The 27,358-nt window shown below is 38.9% G+C and overlaps 1 protein-coding gene across 3 annotated transcripts in view; it reads right to left on the minus strand.

Annotated features, from left to right (window-relative positions):
* The window catches only part of SCML2 (Scm polycomb group protein like 2), a 116,874-nt gene that overhangs the window by 39,118 nt on the left and 50,398 nt on the right, over positions 1-27,358 (minus strand). For all 3 annotated transcript variants that reach the window (XM_030807413.1, XM_030807412.1, XM_030807414.1), the window contains exon 7: positions 26,844-27,087. In XM_030807413.1, coding sequence (XP_030663273.1) covers positions 26,844-27,087 — 244 coding nt within the window. The remainder of the gene's footprint in view (positions 1-26,843; positions 27,088-27,358) is intronic.

Below are 27,358 nucleotides of genomic sequence, written 5' to 3' on the forward strand. Positions count from 1 at the left end.
AAACACCAAGAGTGAATGGATAGGCACCACTGAAGCAAAGGCTGACGAGAGAGGAAGCTGGGAACCCTGCACAGGGTACCCGAATGCAAGGCTAGCTCCCAGCCCTGAACAGCTCCTGGGAAAGGGGTGAGTAAAAGAACTGAAGGACAACTCACTCTGGCCACGGACCTCTGTGATTTTAGCTACAGAGGACCCTGCATCCCCCATGGACATGTGAGTTGGCAGGGGGATCGCCCCGGGAAGGAAGCAGAGACAGGCCTTTGGATGGTACAGAGCCCAGGAGGTTTTATGTGCTGGGCAGCTCTGGCAGAGAGCAGCCACAGAAACCCAGCTGATCTCTGAGCCAGGAGAAAGCTGGGCCAGCTTCCCCATGGGACTGGAGCATGCCTGCTCTGCAAGCCCTCCTGCCCACTAGCCCCTCCCAGGCCCAATGCCTAGCTACTCTGCAGGAGCAGGTGCACGGCACAGCCCCTGCAGCCCAGTCTGAGTGCCTGCTGCAACTGATTACTTTCCTAGCAACCAAGAAGCACATCAGATCCCGCAGCACAGGTGGAACCTGACCAGGAGCCACGGAAAGTTCCAGTTCCTCCAGGGCTGCAGCCCGCAACCAGGGAGTATGTAGCTGAGATCTGTGGCTGCCACTCGAGAAGAGGAGGGGCCCCCACCCTCAGAGCCCTGAGAGGGGCAAGACATGTAGGTTCCTGAGCCAGGGCGGGAATAGGGTATGCCTCCCTCAGAGGGCTGGTCCAGAAGGGGTGTGGTATATTTCTCCACTGCAACCCCTGCCCGACAGGACACCACAACCTGGAAAACCTAACAAAAGAATCACAAGCACAGCAACAGTCATCAGAGGGGGCTCCCCCAAGGCCCAGGAGCAGACCTGGTGAGGGGACGACTTCTCTTCCTCTGTACCCCACTATACAGCACACCTGTGGACACGAGGAAGTACAAAAGTGCGGATGGGTACTAACATAACTACCTACAGCTATTACTGTCAAGTGCCATCTACTGGATCACAGCACAAACTACAAAACGAAAAATTATTGGGCTAATAAATACACCTATAAATCAAATGTAAGAATTCACCTACACATAAAGATCCTGCGCAGGGCACTGGCCCCCTGAAAGCATCCAGAAATGAAGCCAATGGACTATACTCAACTTAAACCACAGTTAAAGGAACACCAACCCTCCTAGATGAGAAAGAATCAGCACAAGAACTTTGGCAATTCAAAAAGCCAGAGTGTCCTCTTTACCTCCAAAGGAGTCTACTAGCTCCCCAGCAATGGTTCTTAATCAGTCTGAAATGACAGACAGAATTCAGAATCTGGATGCGCAAGGAGGCTCATTAAGATTCAAGAGAAAGCTGAAATCCAATCCAAAAAATCCAGTAAAACAACGTGAGAGGTGAAAGACAAAATAGCCATTTTAAGAAAGAACCAAACTGAACTTCTAGAACTGAAAAACTCACTACAAGAATTTCATAATACAATCAAAAGTATTAACAAGTAGAAGAGACCAAGCTGAGGAAAGAATCTCAGAGCTCAAAGACTAGTTCTTTGAATCAACTCAGTCAGGCAAAAAGAAAGAAAAAATGATTTTTAAAAATGAACAAAACCTCTGAGAAATATAGGATTATGCAAAGAGACCAAATCTATGATTCACTAGCATTTCTGAGAGAGGAGAGAGAATAAGCAACTTGGAAAATATATTTGACAATACAGTCCATGAAATTTTCCCTAATCTCACTAAAGAGGTTAACATGCAAACAGAAGAAATACAAAGAACACCAGCTAGACGGTTAAGACAATCATCCCCAAAGTACATAGTTATGAGATTCACCAAGGTCAACGCAAAAGAAAAAATTTTACAGGCAGCCAGAAATAAGGGTCAAGTCATGTGCAGAGGGAATCCCATCAGACTATCAGTAGACCCCTCAGCAGAAACCTTATAAGCCAGAAGATATTGGGAGCCTATTTTCAGTGTCCTTAAAGAAAAGAAATTCCAACCAAGAACCTCATATGCCTCCATACACGAGGGAGAAATAAAATCCTTCTCAGACAAGCAAATGCTGAGAGAATGCATTTCAACTAGACCAGCCTTACAAGAGATCCTTAAGGGAATGTGAAACATGAAATTGAAAGAATGAAACCTGCTACCACAAAAACCCATTTAAGCACATAGCCCACAGGCACTATAAAGCAAGTATGCAATTAAGTCTACATAACAACCAGCTAACAACACAATGACAGGATCAAAATCATACATATCAGTACTAACCTTGAATGTAAATGGGCTAAACACTCCACTTAAAAGACACAGAATGGCAAGCTGAATACAAAGACAAGACCTAACCATCTGTTGTCCTCAAGAGACCCATCTTACATGTAACAACACTCATAGGCTCAAAGTAAAAGAATGGAGATCTATCACAGAAACAGAAAACAAAAAAGAACAGGAGTCGCTATTCTTATATCAGATAAAACAGACTTTAAACCAATAAAAAATAAGATAATGAAGGTAATTATTTAATGATAAAGGGTACAATCCAACAAGAAGTCTTAACTATGCTAAATATATATGCACCCAACATTGGAGCACCCAGATTCATAAAACAAGTTCTTCCTGGCCTAAGAAAAGACTTAGACAACCACACAATAATACTGAGAGACTTCAACACCTCGCTGATAGCGTTAGATCATTGAAGCAGAAAACTAATAAAGAAATTCTAGACTTAAACTCAACACTTGACCAACTGGACCTAATAGACATCTACAGAATACTCCACCCAACAACCACAGAATATATATCCTTCTCATCTGCACACAGAACATATTCTAAAATCGACCACATGCTCAGTCATAAAGCAAGTCTCAATAAAACTAAAAAAAAACTGAAATCATACCAAGCATACTCTTGGGCCACAGTGCAATAAAAATAGAATTCACTACCAAGATCTCTCAAAACTACATAAATACATGGAAATTAAACAACTTGCTCCTGAATAATTCCTGGGTGAACACCAAAATTAAGGCTGAAATCAAAATATTCTTTGAAATTAATAAAAATAGGGAAACAACTTACCAAAATCTCTGGGATGCTGCTAAAACAGTGTTAAAAGGAAAGTTTATAGTCTTAAATGCCTTCATCAACAAGTTACAAAGATCTCAAATTAAAAATCTAACTTTGGGCCAAGCACAGTGACTCTCGCCTGTAGTCCCAGCACTTTGGGAGGCCGAGGCAGGTGGATTGCCTGAGGTCAGGAGGTCGAGACCAGCCTGGCCAACATGGCAAAACACCATCTCTACTAGAAATACAAAAATTAGCCGGGCGTGGTGGCAGGCGCCTGTAATCCCAACTACTCGGGAGGCTGAGGCATAAGAATCACTTGAACCTGGGAGGCGGAGGTTGCAAGTGAGCCAAGATCGCACCACTGCATTCCAGCCTGGGGGATAGAGTGAGACTCTGTCTCAAAAAAAAAAAAAAATTCCAACTTTGCACCTAAAGGAACTAGAAAAAAAAAAAAAACAACCCCCAAAGCTAGCAGAAAAAAGAAATAGCTAAAATTAAAGGCAAATTTAATAAAAGTGAGATGCAGGCTAGGCGCTGTGGCTCACGCCTGTAATCCCAACACTTTGGGAGGCCAAGGTGAGTGGATCACCTGAGGTCAGGAGTTCGAGACCAGCCTGACCAACATGGAGAAACCCCATCTCTACTAAAAATACAAAATTAGCTGGGTGTGGTGGCGTGCACCTGTAATCCCAGCTACTTGGGAGGCTGAGGCAGGAGAATCACTTGAACCCAGGAGGCAGAGGTTGCAGTGAGCCGAGATCACGCCACTGCACTCCAGCCTGGGCAACAAGAGTGAAACTCCGTCTCCAAAAAAAAAAAACAAAAAAAAAATTAAGACGCAAAAATCCATACAAAAGATCAAGGAAACCAAGTGTTTGTTCTTTGCAAAAATAAACATGATTGATAGACCACTAGCTAGGTTAACAAAGAAAAAAAAAGAGAAAATAGAAGTAAATGCAATCAGAAATGATAACGATGACATTACAATTGATCCTGCAGAAATATAAAAGATCCTCAGAGAATACTATGAACAACTCTATGCAAGGCCGGGCGCGGTGGCTCACACTTGTAATCCCAGCACTTTGGGAGGCTGAGGTGAGCAGATTGCTTGAATCCAGGAGTTCGAGACCAGCCTGGGCAACATGGTAAAACCCCATCTCTATTAACAATACAAAAATTAGCCAAGCATAGTAGCATACACCTGTAATTCCAGCTACTTGTGGGGCTGAGGTGAGAGGGTCACTTGAGCCCAGGAAGTTGAGGTTGCAGTAAGCCAAGATCACACCATTGCACTCCAGCCTGGGTGACAAAGTGAGATCCTATCTCAAACAAACAAAACCAACAAAACTTTACACACACAAATTAGAAAATCTAGAGGAAATGGATAAATTCCTGGAAACAAACAATCTCCCAAGATTGAATCAGAAAGAGATTGAAACCCTGACTAGACCAATATCATGCTCTGAAATTGAATCAGTAATAAAAAACCTGCCAACCAAAAGAAGCCCCAGAACAAATGAATTCACAGCCGAATTCCATCAGACATACAAAGAAGAGCTGGTACCAATCCTACTGAAACTATTCCAAAAACCTGAGGGGGAAGGACTCCTCCTTAACTCATTCTATGAAGCTAGCATCATTAGCCTAATACCAAAATCTGGCAGAGACATGACAAAGAAGAAAAAACTTCAGGCCAGTATCCCTCATGAATAGAGGCAAATATCCTCAACAAAATACTAGCAAACTGAATCCAGCAGTGCATCAAAAAGTTAATTCACCACAATCGAGCAGGCTTTACTCCTGGGATGCAAGGTTGGTTCAACACACACAAATCAATAAATGTGATTCAACACATAAACAGAATTAAAAGCAAAACCACACAATCATCTCAATAGATACAGAAAAAACTTTTGATAAAATCCAACATCTCTTCATAATAAACACCCTCAACAGACTGGGCATCAAACAAACATACCTCAAAATAATAAGAGCCATCTATGACAAACCCACAGCCAACATCATACTAAATGGGCAAAAGCTGGAACCATTCCCCTTGAGAACTGGAACAAGTCAAGCATGCCCACTCTCACCACTTCTATTCAACATAGTACTGGAAGTTCTAGCCAGAACAGTCAGAAATAAAAAGCATCCAAACAGGAAAAGAAGAAGTCAAACTATCTCTCTTCAGTGATGATATGTTCTATACCTAGGAAACCCTGAAGACTCTGCCAAAAGGCTAGTAGAACTGATACATTATTTTAGCAAGGTTTCAGGATATAAAAATCAATGCGGAAAAATCAGTAACATTTCTACATACCAATAATACCCAGGCTTAAAGTCAAATCAAGAACACAATCCCATTTACAACAACCAAAAAGAAAATGAAATATCTAGATACAGGTAACCAAGAAGGTGAAAGATCTCTACAAGGAGAACTACAAAACACTGCCGAAAGAAATTAGAGATCACACAAATAGATGGAAAAATATCCCATACTCACGGATTGGAAGACTCAATATCATTAAAACGGCCATACTGTGTAAGGCAATTTACAGATTCAATACTATTGCTAACAAACTGTTAATGTCATTCTTCACAAAATTAGAAAAAAAACTATTCTAAAATTCATACCAAACCAAAGGAGAGCCCAAATAACCAAAGCAATCCTACACAAAAAAGAACAAAGCCAGAGGTATCACACTACCCAACTTTAAACTATAAGCATGGTACTGGTACAAAAACAGACAGACCAATGGAACAGAACAGAAAACCCAGAAATAAAGCCATATACCTACAACCATCTGATCTTGTACAAGACCAACAAAAACAAACAATGGAGAAAGGACTCCCTAATTCAATAAATGGTCCTGCAGTAAGTGGCTAGCCATATGCAGAAGAATGGAACTAAACTCTTACCTTTCACCATATACAAAAATGAACTCAAGATGGATTAAAGATTCAAATGTAAGACCTCAAACTATAAAAATCCTAGAAGAAAATCTAGCAAATACCCTCTCAACATTGGCCTTAGCAAAGAATTTTTAGCTAAGTCCTCAAGAGCAAGTGCAACAAAATTGGCAAGTGGGAGCTAATTAAACAAAGGAGCTTCTGCACAGCCAAAGAAACCATCAGCAGAATAAACAGACAACCTACAGAATGGGAGAAAACATTCACAAAATACACATCCAACAAAGGTCTAATATCCAGAATCTACAAGAAACTTAAGTCAACAAGCAAAAAATAAATAACCCCATTTAAAAATGGACACAGAACATGAACAGACACTTCTCAAAAGACATGAAAAAATGTTCATCATCACTATCATCAGAGAAATGCAAATCAAAACCACAATGACATACCATCTCACACCAGTCAGAATGGCTATTATTTAAAAAGTCAAAAAACAACAGATGTGGCCAGGCATGGTGGCTCACACTTATAATCCCAGCACTTTGGGAGGCCAAGGCGGGTGGATCACCTGAGGTCAGGAGTTCAAGACCAGCCTGACCAACATGGAAAAACCCTGTCTTGTACTAAAAATACAAAATTAGCAGGCACAGTGGCACATGCCTGTAATCCCAGCTACTCAGGAGGCTGAGGCAGGAGAATCGCTTGAACCTGGGAGGTGGAGGTTGCAGTGGGCCAAGATCGTGCCATTGCACTCCAGCCTGGGCAACAAGAGCGAAACTCTGCCTCAAAAAAAAAAAAAAAAAAAAAAAAAAAACAGATGTTGGCAAGGCTGTAGAGAAAAGGGGACACTTATACATTGTTGGTGGGGACATAAATTAGTTCAGCCATTGTGGAAAATAGTTTGGAGATTCCTCAAAGAACTCAGAACTACCATTCGGCCCAGCAATTCCATTACTGAGTATATACCCAAAGGAAAATAGATTATTATACCAAAAAGACACATGCACTCATATGTTCATTGCTGCACTATACACAATAGCAAAGACATGGAATCAATTTAGGTGGCCATCAATAGTAGACTAGACAAAGAAAATGTGGTACATATACACCATGGAATACTAGATAGCCATAAAAAAGAATGGAATCATATCCTTTGCAGCAACATAGATGGAGCTGGAGGCCATAATCCTAAGCAAATAAACACAAGACCAGAAAATCAAATACTGCATGTCCTCACTTATAAGTGAGAGCTAAACACTGAGCACACATGGACATAAACATGGGAACAACAGATACTGTAGACTACGGGGGGGTGAGGGGGAGGAGAGGTCAAAAACTAATGATTGGGTACTATGCTCACTACCCGGGTGCAATATACCCATGTAACAATCCTGTACATGTACCCTCTGTATCTAAAATAAAAGCTGAAATCTAAAAATAATAAGTCTATGTTTAGGTGCTTTAGTTTTTTCTTTTTTCCTCAAAGCAATTGAGTTTTTTCAATTCTCTTGTCTAAATACACCTTTAAGAAAAACTATTGCACCAAATACTGGTGGAGTACCTTCTGATAGTCTTTCTTGACAATTTAAATTTTCCTGTGGAATTTCTCTACTTCAAATATTTACAATTGGACCACATTTTAAGTCTGTTAACTACCAGAATAACAGAACAAGAATACCTACGTAGATGAGACCAAATCAATACAATTCTGTGTACATAAAATAGAATACAACATATGCTTTGTAAAAGATGCCCTCAATTGGTCTCAATGACTACTGGCAATTAAAATTTGATTTTTAATTAAAATATCCTAATCCTTATATACCAAAATATTAGCAGTGATAATCTACAGATGGCAAGAATACATGTAGTTTTCAGATTTTCCTCTTATCACTTATTTTCTAAATGTTCTATAATAAATACCAATTTTGTCATTAAAAATACAAAATGCCTCCCAAAAAATAAACAACTTAGCCACTTCTTTGAGTAACAATAGAACCAGCCATTCTAAATACATAGATGTCTCTAAAGAAAATGATGATTTAACATTAGCATTATAATATTCTATTTAGATAAACAGCTATAAAATTTTTAGACTAGCATATGTAAATCTATTAAAAATAACATTAGAAATACCCACACAGGCTCACTGCATACCAGCAGTGACCTTTAGAATCCTCACAAATAAAACACAATAATCTGCAACTCAGTCTCCAGCAATTTCAGAATTAAAGAATAGATCACCTCAGTACTATATAGGCAGTAATCGTTCAAAGAAACTGACTCAGCAGAACATAATGGTAAAAGCATTTCTATTGCCCAAGTAGTTGACTGTCAGAAACACACAGTGTCTACCTCCATGTATAGTAACAGGGCATCCTCTGTTCTAGTCAGACATCCCTCCCACACCTCAACCTTGCCTCCCAGAGGTTAGCACTCTTCCTTGTATCATCACTTAAAAACTTCTCTGAGATACTACTTTTTCATTCTTTCTCCCACTTTCCTACTGTACCCAAAACGAGCACAAAAGGCCCTTTTGTTCCCCTCCCTTCATTTTCAAAGATTTGTTTTGCAACTGATCACCACAAGGAAAAGGGATGAAGTTACAAAGGAAAACACAGTCTTTAATTTTCAGTGGTAGCTGTTCCAGTTTTTATAAAAATTGTACCTGCCTTTTCTTTTCATATTTTAACCCTTGTTGGACCTTGCACCAATTTCCCTATTTGAACCAGAGGGTTCTCTTCATTTACCAAGCATAGATGGATGACATGGCCAGAGTTCAACAGCTAAAACAAGCCCAGAATCTGCTGCCTTAGCTCCTTCACCATCCTTCCTGAGTCTCCTTGATGGTCCATGTAGGTTTCCCTCTCAACAGCAAAGAATCAGTTTTACGGTATTAAAAATTACATGTTTAACACATATAATAAAAAGCAATTCCGACACAGAAAGAAAGAAATCACTCACTCAGAAAAGTAAAGATTTTGTTTAAATTAGATTGCTTTGGGGGTCTGACAGAACTTCTCATTAGGAAGCGCTGTTACGTCTTTTCCGGCAGCTTTTAAAAATTAGGTCTGGGTAACTAAACCAAAACCAAATATATTGAAAAGATCTATAGTTTTGATTCACTCCCTCCTCCCCCATTTCAAAACAGGGCTTGGGGACCTAAGATAAACAGATTAAAGAAGGAAGAAGAAACACTTCATATACCTTATAAAACATTATACCTTAATCTGCATAGAATATTCTATCTTAAGGTTACTGGAAACTTGCAATGTTACTGGGAAAAATTTCCCAAACACAATGAGACATTAAAGGATAGTTCTCTAACCTGTATTTTGTTTAAGAAACAAAAGACCAGCTAAAGTTGTTCTCTACCGCCATACCTAAGTGACAATGCCATTTTAAGTTGGCATATATGCTAAATTAAAATAAGAAAATCTAATTTAGTAAAATTCACATCGTTTCCCTACCCTGTTATATAATTATATCCCCATAAGTATTCAGCCTAGAAAGAAAATCATAAAAATGCAAGAACAAGCTAGAAATCACAATTAGAATTTAGAAAGGCTCTAAGAATCTTGTTTTTAAAACATGTTTGTTTTCTACTTGCCAATCAACCACTGACACTATTTGTAAACTACTCCCCCCTTCAGCCTCATGGGGGATGCTTCTCATGAAGACTATTTTATTTCACAATTGCTACTCACATGTGCTTACTTCAAAAGAACCAAGATTTTGGTCACAATGACATTATTAAAAATATGATAATCTCCATAGCTTTTAATATTTTCAGAAGAAAGTTCACACAAAAAGAAGCAACTTCAGTTGTTTTAGGTCAATTCATAATTCGTCTAGCAACATGAGCTTTTAAAAGCCACTCAATTTTTAAACCTTAGTATCTTGTTTCTTCCTAAATTATTTCTACAGAGTAACTTCCATTATGCTACTGTTAAAAAAAAAATCTTAGCTATCGCTGCTACAATTTCCAAAAAAACACATCAAATGTATTAATATATTTAATTAGTAAAATGTTATTCACACTTCTGTATCATAAAAAAACTTTTAATAAATCTCAGGTAATACCAGTAAAAAAGCATTTACTGTCACATCCCTAAAAACTATTTTTTAAAAAATGACAACAGTGTCATTACAAACTGGTGATTTAAATGATCAAACTTGACTTACAATAGGACTATTCTTTTTAAAAAGAAAAAAAACATTTTTATGGTAGAAATAACCAAAGACTTACTTTTCCCTGTACCATAAAACAATTTTTAGAAGTGACTATTCAAATAATAGTGCCAACAATTTCAATAAGTAATATTTAGAACGAAACAGAGGACGTCTTTGAGATAACCAAAATTACCGATATTTAGTATACAAAAGCTAACAAAGCAGACAATGAATTTCTTTAACCACACTTCAATTACAATATAAAAAAACTTTTGCAGTAATTCCTACCTTTATCAATATTCCAGAGAAACAAGTTGTTGCTGTTTTTACCATTAAGGTGATTTAGGTTCCAAATGATAGGATAGCCTTGCTCCTTACCAGGAATAAAATTGCCTTTCTGGAGAAAGCAAGTCAACAAAGCCCATGTTGCCTGAGCAAGCCTGAATTTCTAGCAAATGGGGATGAAGCTATTTGCATTTGTTGGTTTAAGGGGGGAGGAGTGGGAGGAGGGGACTAAGGGGACTGCTAAAGTAATTCGTGTGTTGTCTGTGGACTGTAGAGACAGTGATCATCAGTCACCTGCTCAAACTTCCTTCACTCCTGCCTTCAGAGAAGAACCAAAGGTCCTTCCAAAGGTTACCCTGGGTCAGAGAAACTGGAAAGAAATGAGAAGACATGCAAAATCTAACTGCTAACCCACTACATCTATAGACAAAGTTATCCCCACCTGATCACATGTCCTAAAAACCAAGACATTTTAATAGTCTCAAGAGAACTTGCTAAAATATATCATAGAACAGAAGCAAGAAAGAAAAATCTCCAGACTCTGCTTGCAATTGTTGCAGTATTTAGCTGGAATATTTAAAACAGAAAAAGGAAATTTTTTTTCCAAGATACTTCTTTGCATCATAATAGCCATCTCATTTGCACAAGCAAAACATTTGTTCCAAGCTGTTCATATGAAAAAGAAAATATCAGCTGTATTAAATTTCATAGCTTTTGAGTCAGTCATTTAGGTTGATAGCATTTCTAACCATTTCATTTATACCAAACAAGAGTACTGAATATACTCAGTATATTAGTCCGTATTTTATTATAAACTACATTAAGGGCAAAAATCTACGTAAATACTCAAATGTTTATTCAGAAGCCTTCTAGTGGGACTGACACACCTCAAACTTTTTACAACCTTAGTTATATGCACCTCTGCCACTTTTGACCTATTGTTATACAGAAAAATGAAAAGTGCTGCTTTATGAGGCTATAACTGAACATACACAGTCCTACAAAAACAGGGAGAAAGTTGGTGAATACATGCATTAAAAGCTATAAAATCTTAATTTTAAAATTTAGAGAGATGAAGCACAAGTTACAGAAACCACATACTCCTCTCTGCACATACCTGAACAAAGAGCAAAAAGCAGCCACAATTTCTAGTTTTGTTTTCTTAAAAATGAGAATGGGGTGGGAGTGTGGAAAGTAGACCTATTTCTTGTTTGCTCAACAAAAAATTTCCCAAAACACAAACTTTGAAACAGTTAAGAAGGAAAACATTAGAGTTTTTCAAAATAGAAAAAAAAAACTACTACATAAAGTGACCAGTTACATTTCTTTAAAACATCAAACGTTTAGATTTTTAAAACCCACTCCCTAATTAAGAAAAAACTAAACCACACACATACTTGCCCATAAAATAAACCAGCATTCAAAGAAGCAGCTAACACTGCCCAAAATAATTAATTATCTTTAAGGTCTATTTAAGTAAGTTGTGAAGGAAATGCCATGTTACCATTGAGTTCCAATTCTAAATTAAGCTGTTTCCGTGAGATGTGGTGGGACAGAAGACCCCATAAACGGAAAGGTTTTATCAAAAAAAAGAGTTAAGATGGTCACTGGAAGCCTACGGTGCCACAGGACAGGAATGCTTGGCTACACCTTCCTGATTCTAGGTTTTCCCCTCCTCCATGGTTCCCTTTGGACCAGAAGAATTCCTCTATACCCTTGGGATCCTGCAACCTTATACTCGGCATCTGGAAGTTTGCTGCTTGCCCTCCTTCCTAGTCTGTAAGGTCACAATTGCTTAAAGAATTAGGCTACAGGATGACATTTCAGACCAGTGTAGGTCATTCAGTTACAATCAATGATACATAAATCTGAAGCTAAAGTTAAAAACTTTGAACATCCCATAATAATGAAAGCAATTAATACTAGGGGCAAACTTTTAAAAGAATCTTCTACTTCTTAGTTTTTCAAAAGACTAATTTCTCCAAAGACTAATAATTTGTATTTATTATGTTAATAAATAAAATTATAGAGACAAAATAGTAATGGGTTTACAAACTTTCCCCAAAAAAGACAGGAAAAATAAGAGATTTTTTAAAAAATTTTCACATAGCCTTCAAAACAAGGTAGTCCTAGTTCTGATTCTAAGTTGCTGGATTATCCTGTCTTGCTCTTTCATGTATTAAATATTTGGACTTTAATGAAATGACTGGCTATATACTCCTATAAGTATATATGCACTGGAGACATGGGAATGGCAATATGAGGGAAAAAACAGTAGCTTACAGGGCATTCCTAAATTTCTATCATTTTTTAGAGAGAACTAAAATATAAGATACAGAAGCGGGGGGAGCATGTTGAAAACAGAAAACGGCAAGATCAAGTGAGTTTGCAAGAAGAAAATCTACAATGGGCCTCGTTTTCATTTACGTGATTCAGTCTTCTGCAAGTTGCCAAGGACACAGCAGCACATATGTTCCTTTCCTCTTTTTCACCAGACACTCTGTACGGGTCTCGTGAGTAAATCTGATGAGCTGTGACAGCACCAACCAGAAGCTAAGGGCTTTGAAAGATTGTAGGGTCATAATAAGAGCTAAGAAAAGAAAACCTAAATAAACAAGAGGGAAAAAGCCATACAGCTTGCTGAATTTTCTATCCAAGTAAGTTTCTCAATGATTTGTTTCTACCATTAATAAGCCTAATGCAAATTTTTGCTGTTTCTGATCACAGAAGTATTTACACGGTTTTTAAAAATTGTTAGAAAAAGTTTTAAAGTAAATTAAACTTTATTACTATCCTTGAAAAGGAAACCAGTGAAGCTTAAATAAACATTTATTTAATGTAAAGTCCTATCAAGGAGCATTCATAGATGCCTCATTACATTTTTTAAGAAACTAGGCAACTGTATTTCTTTAGTTATTAATTATAAAGTTTTAAGTGCTACGACCTTAAAATATTTTGGAAAAGCTGTTATATAAAGGTTGAGAGCAAACATTTCCAGTGTTTTTAAGAAATATTCAAAGTATTGTCATTTGAATGACGTGTTTAAAAAAAAGAATAGAAACATTCAAAATAAACAAAAACACAGATTTTTTTAATTTATGGAATTCAATTAATTTAATATCATGTGTGCCTTTTGAAATTATTTAACTCTAAGGCATTTAAAGTATTTAATATTCAAGTCAATAAATAATATTTCTCTGAGTTAAAAAAACTTTCACATTAAAAAGCAAACTACTGGAAAAAAGTTTTTACTTTTATGACACAGGGTTGATATGTGCAATAAATGAAGCACTCAAATTATTAAGAAAAAACACGCTAAGAGAAAAATGGGAAAAGGTGATTATCAGGCAAACTATAAAGGAATATTAATGACCAAAAAACATGGAAAGAAAAAGATTCAATCTCACTAGTAATCTAAGAAATGAAATTTTGAAAAACAATTATTTTTTTAATTAGCAAAAAATAACAAGAAAAATAATTCCCAAGGTTGGCCAGAGTAGGAAAAAAACACTTTCACCTACTTCTGAGGTTGGCGGAAATGGGTATACCTTTCTGAAAGACCACTTGTCAGCCTTAAAAACACACCCCTTAACCTAGCAAAGTTATCTATGGAAACAGAGAGGAATACAAAGACATATACATAAAAGTATTCATCATATCATCTAGTTTAATAACAAATCTGGAAATATTCTAAATGCTTAACAAAATAGAGATTGGGTTAAGTAAATTATGGAACAACCATACAATGGAATGCAGTGCAGACATAAATTTCAATTTACAGAGATATTTTACATGGGAATACAGTCACAGCAGATTATTAAAAAAACAGGCAAGAAAGCAGAATATACACAATAACCCCTTTTCAAACTAAAATTGTCATTTTATTGACTTTAAAGCACAAATGCTATATACAAATATATTCTTGTTTTTTTTTTTAAAGCCACAGGTAAAAGCAAAAGTCCCCATTACCACTTCCCTTACCATTCAACATCCTTCGCAGAAATAATCAGTATTACAGATCTGATATATAGCCTTCCAAATTTTTTTTACATATTTACACACATATTTCTAAAGGTACATATAGAAATACATATTTATTTTGTTTTGACATAACAGTATTATACTGTATATATTTGAGGGGACTTACTTTTTTCACTTAATATATCTTAGAGAGCTTTCCTTCTTAGCATAAGTAGAAACACTCTCATTCTAAATTATTCTATAATTATTCTAAAGAACTATACCATAACTTATTTCAACATTTCTCCACTGATTGGACCGTGTGTGTTTTCTAAAGTTATATGTGTAAGAGAAAAGTAGTATGAAGCCAAATACCACACTGCTTGCGATAGTTGTATCCAAAAGCTTTTCCCAATATTTTGCTTTGAGCATTTACTTTTTCTATTAGAAGAAAATTGTTATGTTAAAAATTAGAATGAAAAATAATTAGAAAAATATTTTGCTTTCAAGAATATACAAATTATATCTAAAAAACTGCACTTTTATTTTATAGCTGACATCTAAATAAATGGTGTATTGCCTAAATGTTTTCTCTACTCAAAAAGAGTATTTCACTTTGTCTAAGTACAGTACTAACCACTATTAACCTATCCATAATTAATAAGCGATGCCTGAAAAAAAGCAAAATGAATCACACGTGCATTATCTTTGGGTGAACGCCAACTACAAGTTTTTAACCATACTTTCTCCAGAATCCCAAAGTTCTTCTGGGGACTTCTGGGAATATTTATAAAACAGATTGTGGCAGCAGTGGGCACACATTTGTTTCTACTCTTAACTGCTTCCAAATTCTACTTTAACATGGTTTGGACTATTTGTACTCAATATTCAAAAGGCTATCAAGAAAACTGCTTTACAACCTTGAATTACTTGTGCCATCTGAAATCCTTAATTTCTCACAATGAAAGTAAACAGTGTATTTGTATATGTGTGGTTTTGCCAAGACATCAAGATTCAACAAAACCTACAAACAGAACTACCGTGGTGACACTGTAAAACATCAAAGATGACATGAAAAGATTCAAGTAGCTAGATTTTAAAATGACAGATTACAGTCAGAGGAGAAATACTGACAGCTGTATTCTCAACGGCAATAATGGAAACCAAAAGTCAAAAGAATGTCTTCATTGTGCTGAAAGAGAATGGCTGTCAACCTGGTATTTTACCATCACAGAAAGTGTCTTTCGAGGACAAAGCTGAAATAATGATATATTCAAATGAACATAAACCAAGACAGAATGCCACTAGCAGACCTTCAGTAAAGGAAATTCTGAAGGATCTACCTCAGAAAGAAGAAAAGTAATCCCAGATGAAAGGTCTGAGATGTCAAGAATAAATAAAGAGCAAAGAACATGCTAAATATGTGGGTAAATCTCAACAAACATTGACTATGTAAGTAGTAATAGTAATAGTCCATGAGATTTTTTAAAGACACAATAGGTAAATCACTTCAAGATGGCTGACTGGAGGCTTCCAATATTCCTCTCCTCCACAAAGAAGAACCAAAATATTAAGTATATGATCTTCAAACTGAGCATCTAAGAAGGAACACTGGAATCTAACAAGAAGTAAGAGGAAACACCCGCGGCATGAAAAGAGAGGGACTCAAGACAGCCAGTTTGGCCAAGACTGGCTGAAGCCCGAAGAGGCTCTTCAGTGAGGGGAAAGGGTAAGTGAGAGATCCACAGTGGTCAATATTCCCACCATGGACTCCGCCAGTCCTAGCCACAGAAAAACCCATCACAGGCCCTGAGAACAGCTTAAGGACCTGCCTAGAGATCATGCAACATCACTGCTCTAGAAAGTGAGCCCACGTCCCAAGTCCTAAGCAACTGTAGCACAGCGCCATTCTGAGACTTCAGCCCCCACCACACTGCATCCTGCCCTGGAGCCCACAACCCCTACATCTCCACATCCCTAGAGCCCCACCAACATCTCCCAACATCCACCCAGAGGGCTGCAGTGGCGCAACAACCATTAGACCCAGCGAAGTGGCAAGGTCCCCAGCACTCTACCATACACAGTGTCCTGCACCCTGGGGAACAAATGGTGCAGCACACTGGAGAGGCTGCCCACCCCGATCCAGGACAAGGGAGCCAAAGCACGTGCTCCCTAGAGTCTAAGAACCACCTACCTGGGAGGACTAATACTGACAGCAACCTTAATCCCTCCACAGTAGCAGGGCTCCTTCACACAGACTCTGAGAACAGACTCTTAACACTGCCCACAGCAGCTGCCACTGGGGGCCTAAGTGTGTGCCACTAGCAATTACCCCCCACCCCCAGAAGCAAGGCCACCTCTGTGTACTTGCACACTGGTTTTCCTTGCTGCTACCACAGCCGCCACCACCAGGGGCTAAAGCACATGCCCCTACCAGGGCCTGAGAACTGCCTGTCTGTGGCTGCAGCTCTCCCAAGCAGCAGTACGGAGGCACACTTGCATATACACTTGCTCTGCCTGCTCACCACTGCTGCTGCCACCCAAGCACTGCACCAGGGGTCAAGGGTATTGCCCCACCCTGCCCACCACAGCCAGTGCCCAAATACACCACCAGGGACCTGAGGACAGGCATGGCTAGCTGGCATTGCTCTCTCATTGTCCAAGTATACCTCCCGGGAGCTTGGAGACTGCCCCGCCCTGACCATCACTGCTATGCACTCCTCCTGGAGGCCTGAGGATGGGCCCAGCCAGCCTGCCACTGTCACCTCAGCCAGCATCCACTGGCACATACCCGTTGGGGACCTGAGGACTGGCCCACCCAGCCTGTTGCAGGCACTGTTAACATGAACACATGCTGCTTTGGGGCCCAAAAGTTGTCCTATCACCATTAGCGCCATCACCTACACCACACACACCACCCAGAGAACCAAGGTCCTATCCACCCACCCAGCCTACCACTGCCACTGCTGATATCCTATCAAGCCACCTGCAAGCCCAAATATCAGCCAGTTTGGACCAGATGACACCGGTTTCCATATACACTGACCAGGGGCCCAAGAACAGGCATGCTCGGCTCTCTACTGCCATCACTGGGGCCTGAGGACTGGCCCACCTGGTGTCCTCATCCACAGCAAAACCTCACCACAGCCTCAACCAACAACCACAGCCTAAGCCACTGAGGAAATTACCAACACTAATGACGCTGTTTACAGCCACATAACTCATAGAGAAACTTCACTACTTCACGCACTCAGAATCAAAGCTAAAGTATCCTATCCAACCAACAACACATAAATACATCTTCAAAAAAAAAGATTTACCCTAAAAAAGCCAGTCCGAAAAATTAGAAGCAGCAACTATTATGCTAGATGTGCAGACATCAATGTAAAGACCCAAGAAATATGAAAAAAGAAGGAAATGTGACACCTCCAAAGGAACATGATAATTTTCCAGCAACAGATTCCAATGAAAAAGAAATAGTTGAAAAAGAATTCAAAATAATGATATTAAAGAAGCTCGGTGAGATACAAGAGAACACAGATAACTAATACAAAGAAATGAGAAAAACAATTCAGGTTGTGAATGAGAAATTCACCAGAGAAATAGATAGCATAAAAAAGAACCAAAGAGAAACCCTAGAAATGAAGAATTCAATGCATTAAATAAAAAATTCCTTTGAGAGCTTCACAATAGATTAGAACAAGCAGAAGAAAGAAGCTCAGAACTGGAAGATAGGTCCTTTGAAACAGCCCCCATCAGACAAAAAAAAAGAATAAAGAAAGCCTACATGACATATGAGACACCATAAAGCAAACAAATATACAAATTTTGGATGTTTCAAAAGATGAAAAGAAGGCCAAAGGCAGAGAAACCTATTTAGCAAAATAGCTGAAAACTATCCAAACGAAAAGAGACATCAAAACAAAAACCACAGAAATACAAAAGATCATCAGAGACTATTATGAACAACTATACACTAACAAACTGGAAACCCTAGAGGAAATGCGTAAATTCCTGGACACATAGAACCTATCAAGACTGAATAAGGAAGAAATAGAAAACCTTGACAGACCAATTGACAAGCAATGAGACTGAATCATAACAAAAAGTCTCCCAACAATCTTTGGGATGTTGGGATCAGATGGCTTCACTGCTAAATTCTACCAAACTTATAAAGAAGAACTAACACCAATTCTCTTCAAACTATCTCAAAAAATTGAAGAGGTGAGAATTCTCCTTAACTCATTCTACAAGGCCAGCATTACCCTAATACCAAAACCAGACAAGGACACAAGGAAAAAAAAGAAAACTACAGGCCAATTTCCCTACGAACGTAGATGCAAAAATCCTCAACAAAATACTAGTAAATTGAATCCAAACATAGTAACATCAAGATCAAATAGGATTTGTCCCAAGGATGCAAGGATAAGTTCAACATACACAAAGAAATGTGATACATCATATTAACAGTATGAAGGACAAAAACCATACTGTCATCTCAATAGATGCAGAAAAAGCATTTGATAAAATCCAACATCCTTCATGATTAAAAACTCTCAACAAACTAGGCACAGAAGGAACACTACTCAACATAATAAAGGCTATATACGACAAAGCCACAGCTAACATTCTGAATAAAAGCTGAAAGCCTTTCCTCTAAGAACTGCAACAAGTCAAGAATGCCCACTTTCAGCACTCCTATTCAACATAGTATTGGAAGTCCTAGCCAGAGCAATTAGGCAAGAGAAATAACAGGAATCTAAATGGAAAAAAGGAAGGCAAATTGTGCCTCGTGGGCTGGCTTTGGCTCAAGTCGTTACTTCCTCACACAACTTTCTAACCATTAAATTGTCCCTTTTTGCAGGTGACATGATCTTGTATTTAGAAAAACCTAAGGACTCCACCAAAAAATCCTTAGATCTAATAAATTCAGTAGTTGCAGGATACAAAATCAACATACAAAAATCAGTAGTGTTTCTATACACCAATAATGAAATAGCTGAAAAAGAAATTAAGAAAATTCCATTTATAATAACCACATAAGAAATAAAACACTGGGTGTGGTGGCTCACACCTGTAATCCCAACACTTTGGGAGGCTGAGGCAGGAGGATCACTTGAGTCCAGGAGCCTGGGCAACACAGTGAGACCCTGTCTCTACAAAAAAAAAAAAAAATTTTTTTAATTAGCTGGGCATGGTGGCACATGCCTATAGTCCCAGCTACGCAGAAGGCTGAGGTGGGAGGATTGCTTGAGCCCAGGAGGTGGAAGCTGCAGTGGGCTGTGATCACGCCACTGCACTCCACCCTGGGTGACAGAGCAAGAACCAGTCTCAAAAAAAAGAGAGAGAAGAAGAAAGAAAACACTTAGGAAGAAATTTTACCAAGAAGGTGAAAGATGTCTATAAGAAAAACTACAAAACGCTGATGAGAAAAACTACAAAACGCTGATGAAAAAAACTAATGAGGACATGAACAAATGGAAAGACATTCCATGCTTATGGATCAGAAGAATTAATATTGTTAAAATGACCACACTACCCAAAACAAGCTACAGATTCAATGCAATCTTTATCAAAATACCAATGTCACTCTTCACAGAAATAGAAAAAACAATCCTAAATTTTGTATGAAACCAAAAAGAGCCCATATAGCCAAAGTAATCCTGAGCAAAAAAAAAGAGAGGTATCACACCACTTGACTTCAAAATATATTGCAAGGCTATAGTAACCAAAACAGCATGGTATTAATATAAAAACAAACACACTGACCTATAAAACAGAAAACCCAGAAATAAGCCCATCTATTTACAGCTGATTTTTGACAAAGGCGCCAAGAATGTACATTGGGACACAGACACCCTTTTCAATAAACAGTGCTAGGAAAACTGGATATCCATATGTAAAAGAATGAAACTAGGCCAGGCATGGTGGCTCATGCCTGTAATCCCAGCACTTTGGGAGGCCAAGGCAGGCAGATCACCTGAGGTCAGGAGTTTGAGACCAGCCTGGCCAACATGGGGAAACCCCGTCTCTAACTGATGGGTAACCCAGCTGCTCGGGAGGCTGAGGTAGGAGAATTGCTTGAACCCGGGAGGCGGAGGTTGCAGTGCACCAAGATTGCACTGCACTCCAGCCTAGGCAACAGAGTGAGACTGTGTCTCACACACACACACACAAAAAAAAAAAAAAAAAAAAAAAAAAAAAAAAACTAGACCCCTAGACCCCTCTCTCTCACCATATACAAAAATCAACTCAAAATGCATTAAAGACTTAAACATAAGGCCCGAAACTATAAAACTATAAAACTACTAGAAGGAAACATAGAAGAAACAGTTCAGGACATTGGTCTAAGCAAAGATGTTATGGCTAAGACCTCAAAAGCACAGGCCACAAAAACAAAAACAGACAAGTGGGACTACATAAAACTAAAAAGCTTATGCACTGCAAAGGAAACAATCAACGGAGTGGAGACAACCCTTGAATAGGAGAAAATAGTTGTAAACTATTTATCCCACAAGGGACTAATAACCAGAATATACAAGGAACTCAACAGCAAGAAAAAACTAATAAAATTAAAAAGTGGACAAAGGGGCTGGACAAGGTGGCTCACGCCTGTATTCCCAGCAGTTTGGGAGGCCAAGGTGGGTGGATCACGAGGTCAGGAGATCGAGACCATACTGGCTAATACGGTGAAACCCCATCTCTACTAAAAATACAAAAAAAAAAAAATTAGCCAGGCATAGTGGCACACACCTGTAGCACCAGATACTCGAGAGGCTGAGGCAGGAGAATTGCTTGAACCCGGGAGGCAGAGGTTGCAGTGAGCTGAGATCGTGCCACTGCACTCCAACCTGGGCAACAGGGTGAGACTCCATCTCAAAAAAAAAAAGTGGACAAAGGTTCTGAATAGACACTTCTCAAAACAATACATACAAATGGCCAACGAATATATGAAAAAAATGCTCAACATCACTAATCATCAGGGAAATGGAAATCAAAACCACAATGAGTTATCATCTTACTCCAGTTAGAATGGCTACTATTAAAAAGACAAAAAAAAAAAGACGCTGGCTAGGATGCAGAGAAAAGGGAACTCTTTTTTTTTTTTTTTTTTTTAAATAGAGACAAGGTCTCGCTCTGTTGCCCAGGCTGTAGTGCAGTGACATGAATATAGCTCACTGGGATCTCTTAGCCCCAGGGCTCAAGCAATCCTCCCACCTCAGCCTCCCCAGCAGCTAGGACTATAGGCACGTATCACCATGCCCAGTTTACCTTTTTATTTTTTTGTAGAGACAGAGTCTCACTGTGTTGCCCAGGCTGGTCTCAAACTCCTGGCTTCAAGCAATCCTCCCACCTCGGCCTCCCAAAGTGTAGAGATTACAGGGTAAGCCACTATGCCTGGCCAGAAAAGGGAACTCTTATACACTGTTGGTGGGAATGTAAATTAGTACAGCCATTATGAAAAACAGGACGGCAACTTCTTGGTCAGGTGTGGTGGCTCACGCTTGTAATCCCAGCACTTTGGGAGACTGAGGCAGGCAGACCGCTTGAGTCTAGGAGGTAGAGACCAGCCTGGGTAGCGTGGTGAAACCTGGTCTCTACTAAAAATACAAAAATTAGCCAGGTGTGGTGGTGCACACCTGTAGTCCCAGCTACTTGGGGAGCTGAGACAGGAGGATCGCTTGAGTCCAGGAAGTCAAGGCTTTACTGAGCTGAGATCACACCACTGCACTCCAGCCTGGGTGACAAAGTGAGATCCTGTCTCAAAAAAAAAAAAAAGTTTGAGCCTTAGTCAGAAAAAGATAACAAAAACATCATCCACACAAAATCTGGTCATCAGATAAAGTAGACGTTAAAGTTAAAAAAAAAAAAAAAAAAGGATATCAGCCGGGCATGGTAGCTCACACCTGTAATCCCAGCACTTTGGGAGGCCAAGGCGGGTGGATCACCTGAGGTCAGGAGTTCAAGACCAGCCTGGCCAACATGGGGAAACCCTGTCTCTAATAAAAATACAAAAATTAGCCGGGTGTTGTGGCAGGTGCCTATAATCCCAGCTACTCAGAAGGCTGAGGCAGGAAAATCGATTGAACCCAGGAGACAGAGGTTGTAGTGAGCCAAGTTCACACCACTGCACTCCAGCCTGGGCAACGCAGCAAGACTCTGTCTCAAAAAAAAAAAATCATTAGGTTGGTATCCCCACCAAAAGGAGAAAGACCATAAATAAATCAGGTTACCGTGGAAGGTTCAGTTCACCAGGAAGTTATAATAATTCAAAATTGGTACACACTTGATAATATAGCCACAAAACAGATAAAGCAGAAAGCAAACACTGAAAGAAATACAAGAAAAAACAAACCATAATTATATGAGGCCTGTAAGGGAAAAATAATCTGAATAACAGTAAATTTCTCATCAGAAACCACAGAAGCCAGATGGAAGTTGCAGAATACTTTTCAAGTATGAAAAGAAAAGAATTATTGGCCAGGCACACACCTGTAATCCTAGCACTTTGGGAGGCCGAGGCAGGTGGTCCACCTAAGGTCAGGAGTTCGAGACCAGCCTGACCAATATGGTGAAACCCCGTCTTTACTAAAATTACAAAAATTAACTGGGCATGATGGTGGGCACCTGTAGTCCCAGCTACTCAGGAGGCTGAGGCAGGAGAATGACTTGAACCCAGGAGGCAGAGGTTGCATTGAGCCAAGATCACACCACTGCTCTCCAGCCTGGGTGACAGAGCGAGACTCCGTCTCAAAAAAAAAAAAAAAAATCAAAAAAGAAAAAAATGAAAAGAACTATCAACCTAGAATTCTATATCCAGCAATTATCCCTCAAGAATGAAGAGGAGGGGCTGGGTGTGGTGGCTCATGCCTATAATCCCAACACTTTGAGAGGCTGAAGAGGGAGAATCACTTGAGTCCAATAGTTCAAGACCAGCCTGGACAACACAGTGAGACCCCATCTCTACTAAAAATTTAAAAAATTAGCCTGGGATGGTAACACGTGCCTGTAGTCCCAGCTACTGGGGAGGTTGAGGCAACAGGATCAATTGCTTGCATCTGGAGAGTTGAAGCTGCAGTGAGCCATGACTGCACCACTGCACTCAGGCCTGGGTGTCATGGTGAAACCCTGTCTCCAAAAAACAGAGAATTTGTTGCCACCCAACCCTAAAAGAATGGTTAAAAGAAGTTCTCTAAACAGGAAAAAAATGATAAAATAAGGAAATCTTGAAAATCAGGAATTAAGAAAGAACAATTTAAAGGGTAAAAATGTAAATAAATACAACAGACTTTCCTTCTGTTGAGTTTTCTAAGTTATGTTTGATGGTGGAAGCAAAAATTGTAACACTAATGTGGTTCTCAATATTGAAGACAATTATATATAATAAAGGGTAAAGAGGGACATAAAGTGAGGTAAGATTTCTAAAGTTCACTCAAAGTGAATGTCAACTGGGGTAAAGACAGAGGAGGCAGATCTCACAAAGTATTGGGAAGCCACTTTTTCTTTTTCTTTTTTTTTTTTTTTAACACTGTGCATTTCCTATTTACTCCTTGACTCTCTAAATCTAGCTTTTTAAAGAAGCCAAGTAACCATAGTTTTACTAAGACCGCTAAGGAGTTCTCCTCTTGATTGACTTTTACACTGCCTTTGATAATGTTGAGTACTTTCTCCTTAAAATCTTTTCTCTCCTGTTGCCACGGAAACCAACCTAGTGATCTCCTACATTTATGTATACTTTTTTCCAGTGTCCTAGATTGACTTCTACTACCTATTCCTTATTTTTGTGGTTTTCAAAGTTCAGGCTTCAAACCATGTGCACTGGAAACAACTGAGCCCCACTTCGAACCCACAGATTCAAACCCCTGGATGTGAGTTCTCGAGCACTGCCTTTTAACAAGCTCCCCCAGGCAATTCAAGAGTGATAATTACTGCTTTAAATGTTGACCCACAAGGTTCTGTCCTGGTCCTTTTCCATCTCTACTTGTTATACACACATAATTAAAGCACACTCAAAACTTCCACCACTTGTTGCTATCAACAAAATAAGTAAACTGCTCACCCTCCCATTCCAAGCACCTATAATCCCACCTGGCACAAAGAATATTTATTTGAGGGAACATGATGACTCTCAAACCTGCTTTGTCAACAAGACCTATCTCCTTTAGGCTCCAGATCTGCTCGTGCAGCTACCCAATGAACATGTGCACCTGGATGTCCCAAAGTTACCCTGAATCAGTTAGGATTGAGTTCAGCTAACAGTAATAGAAAAACCTAAAAGAACAGTGACTTATATAACATAGAAGTTTATTTCTCACAATTGTCTGAAAACAGATAATATGGGCTAGTATGAAAGCTCTGCTCCACCAAGTTCTCAGGGACTCTGGCTCCTGGCTGCTTTCCACCCACTCCACAGTGCCTAGCATACGGTCCCCATCTCATGCTCCAAGATGGAGCTCCAGTCAAAACCACATTCGTAACAGCAGGATAAAAGCAGAAAGAAGGAAAAGGAAAGGACATGCTCATTTCTCTGTAATATATTTTCTGGAAAAAGTACACACTATGTGTACTTTTATTCCATCAACCAGGACTTAGTCTCGTGGCCATACCATACTGCTAGGAGTCTGTATGTTAGGCAGCCAATTATAACACTAAGAAAAAAAGAGAGAAGAAATACTGGAGGACAACAGCATTCTCAGCCACACATTCCAAACCCACTGTGTTCCAAAGTGAACTCGTCAGTTTTTAGGATAAACTGGAATTTTGCACTTTTGTTATGTATCCATCCTACCTTTATCTCCATTCTGCCTGGCAAACTCCTGCTTCTCATCTAATATTCACATCATGCACCTTTTGTGACGCTTTCCTTTATGCAACCACCTTTCCCTCCAGCCAAGACTGGAAGTCTTTGGGCCACCTCCACATCTAGCATACATCTCTATTTTTGCATTGCTAATACTACATCTTTTTTTTACAAGTCTATGCCTCCATGCATCCCTCTTCCATTAGAAGGTAAACTTCTTCAGGGTAGAGACTGTTTTATTTATCTTAATATATACACATAGATCTGTATCATACATAAATTTTACAAAATCAACCATTAATATCTACTTCCTAGACTTATGGAAGCAGGAAACTGGTTAAAGATGTACCTAATAAAAAGGACACTGTGGTATACAGTACTGTAGTATAATGGAATGTGTTAAAGTCCTGAATTACAGATGATTCTAACAGCCATTGCAAGAATAATATGGCTATAAGCTCTTACCTAGACATTACACTCCTCTGCACACTTTACCTACTTATTTTCTACATCTTTCTTTTTTTCTCATAAAAATAAATATACTTAGTAGGGTAAGTTTTTTAAGTATGTTTATATTCAATCCCACTAAGTTGAATGTAAGCTCCACCAGAGCAGGGATGTTTGATATTATTTGTTCATCAACGAATCTTAAATTCCTGGTACATAGCAGATAATACATATTTCTTGAATGAATGAATCCAGCTGGTTTATTTTATTTATTTATTTTTTTGAGATGGAGTTTCGTTCTTGTTGCCCAGGCTGGAGTGCAGTGGCGTGATCTCAGCTCACTGCAACCTCCACCCTCTAGGTTCAAGCGATTCTCCTGCCTCAGCCTCCTGAGTAGCTAGGATTACAGGCACACGCCACCACGCCCGGCTAATTGAATCCCACTAAGTTTATAGTAAACTTAGGCCAATGATTAGGTTCTATGCTTAGATCCCACTTAAGCCTCAGCAGTTACTCCATCATAGAAGACCAGGTTAGGCATATCTAAGCCCTTGAGAGAGTCACCAAGGAACATCAACATGTTGACAGCTTTTCTCTGAAAGAAAATATCTAGAAGATCATAGTACTCAGCTTAGGAAACACTGTTACAACTAATAAACATTACCATGACTAAAATAACATACTAATTTATGATGGCTTCCACAGAGTCAAAAATTTTCACTGTAGATTTAACTTAAGGCTATCAAAGTGTCAATTTAACTTAAAAACAGGACGAAAATCATGTAAGACATGTTTGTAACAGTTAAGCCTAGCCTTTTAAAAAATATCTTTGAGATATGAACAATGGAATACCATGTATAATTTTTAATTGAATATCAACTATAAAAGGAGCTGAGCGCATACCACCCCCCTTGCTTATAGCAACAAGACCTCAATGATCCAAATATGACTTTTAGCTTTGTCCACATTCTCCAGTGTGGACTGGAACTCAGACTATGATGTTGCAGTGACCTCAAGAATTCTAATCATAGCTTTCCTTTACCTCCAGTTCTCTAGCCTGGACAGCACTTTGTTCTGCCTGCCACCAGTTGGGGCATGAAGTCCTAGTACCACCAATGCTAATCACAATGACACCAACGACAGTTACATCTAACTTCAATAAAGTAAAAGAAAAAGTAGTTAATTATTATCTTACCACTAGTTCCTGGGGGTTGTAATACATCTCCTGTCAGACGACACCACCCAACTGGGAAAATATCTCGAGAATCATACTTGCACCAGTAATCAAAAGCTCCACTCCAGCCATCGAATGTGATATGAACTTCATCCCCTTTAACATCTCCAATGGTCGCAGGACAGATGAGATATGGGTTCTTTTTGTCAATAGCTTCCAGTTTCATCCCCACTTTAAAATTATTTAGTGGGGGCTTTGGTGGTTCCTATCAAAACATTAAAAAAAAAAGATTTCATTGTTAAGATGTATTAAGACTCATGTGCTTGAAGTGGAAAGTTGCGTATTCTCTCACAACCCTTAGCAACCAAAAATTAAGCTCCATGTTTAATTATCAATTAATACAGGAAGACAACAGTTCTCACAGATCTGAAACTCTGCTCTCCAACATCTCATATTTTCTCTGGAGCAGAGTCAAGAACCTGGAAAGAAACAAAACCAGCTGGATTCATTCATTCAAGAAATATGTATTATCTGCT

The sequence above is a fragment of the Nomascus leucogenys genome, chromosome X (assembly GCF_006542625.1).
Source record: "Nomascus leucogenys isolate Asia chromosome X, Asia_NLE_v1, whole genome shotgun sequence".
NCBI classification, from domain to species: domain Eukaryota; kingdom Metazoa; phylum Chordata; class Mammalia; order Primates; family Hylobatidae; genus Nomascus; species Nomascus leucogenys.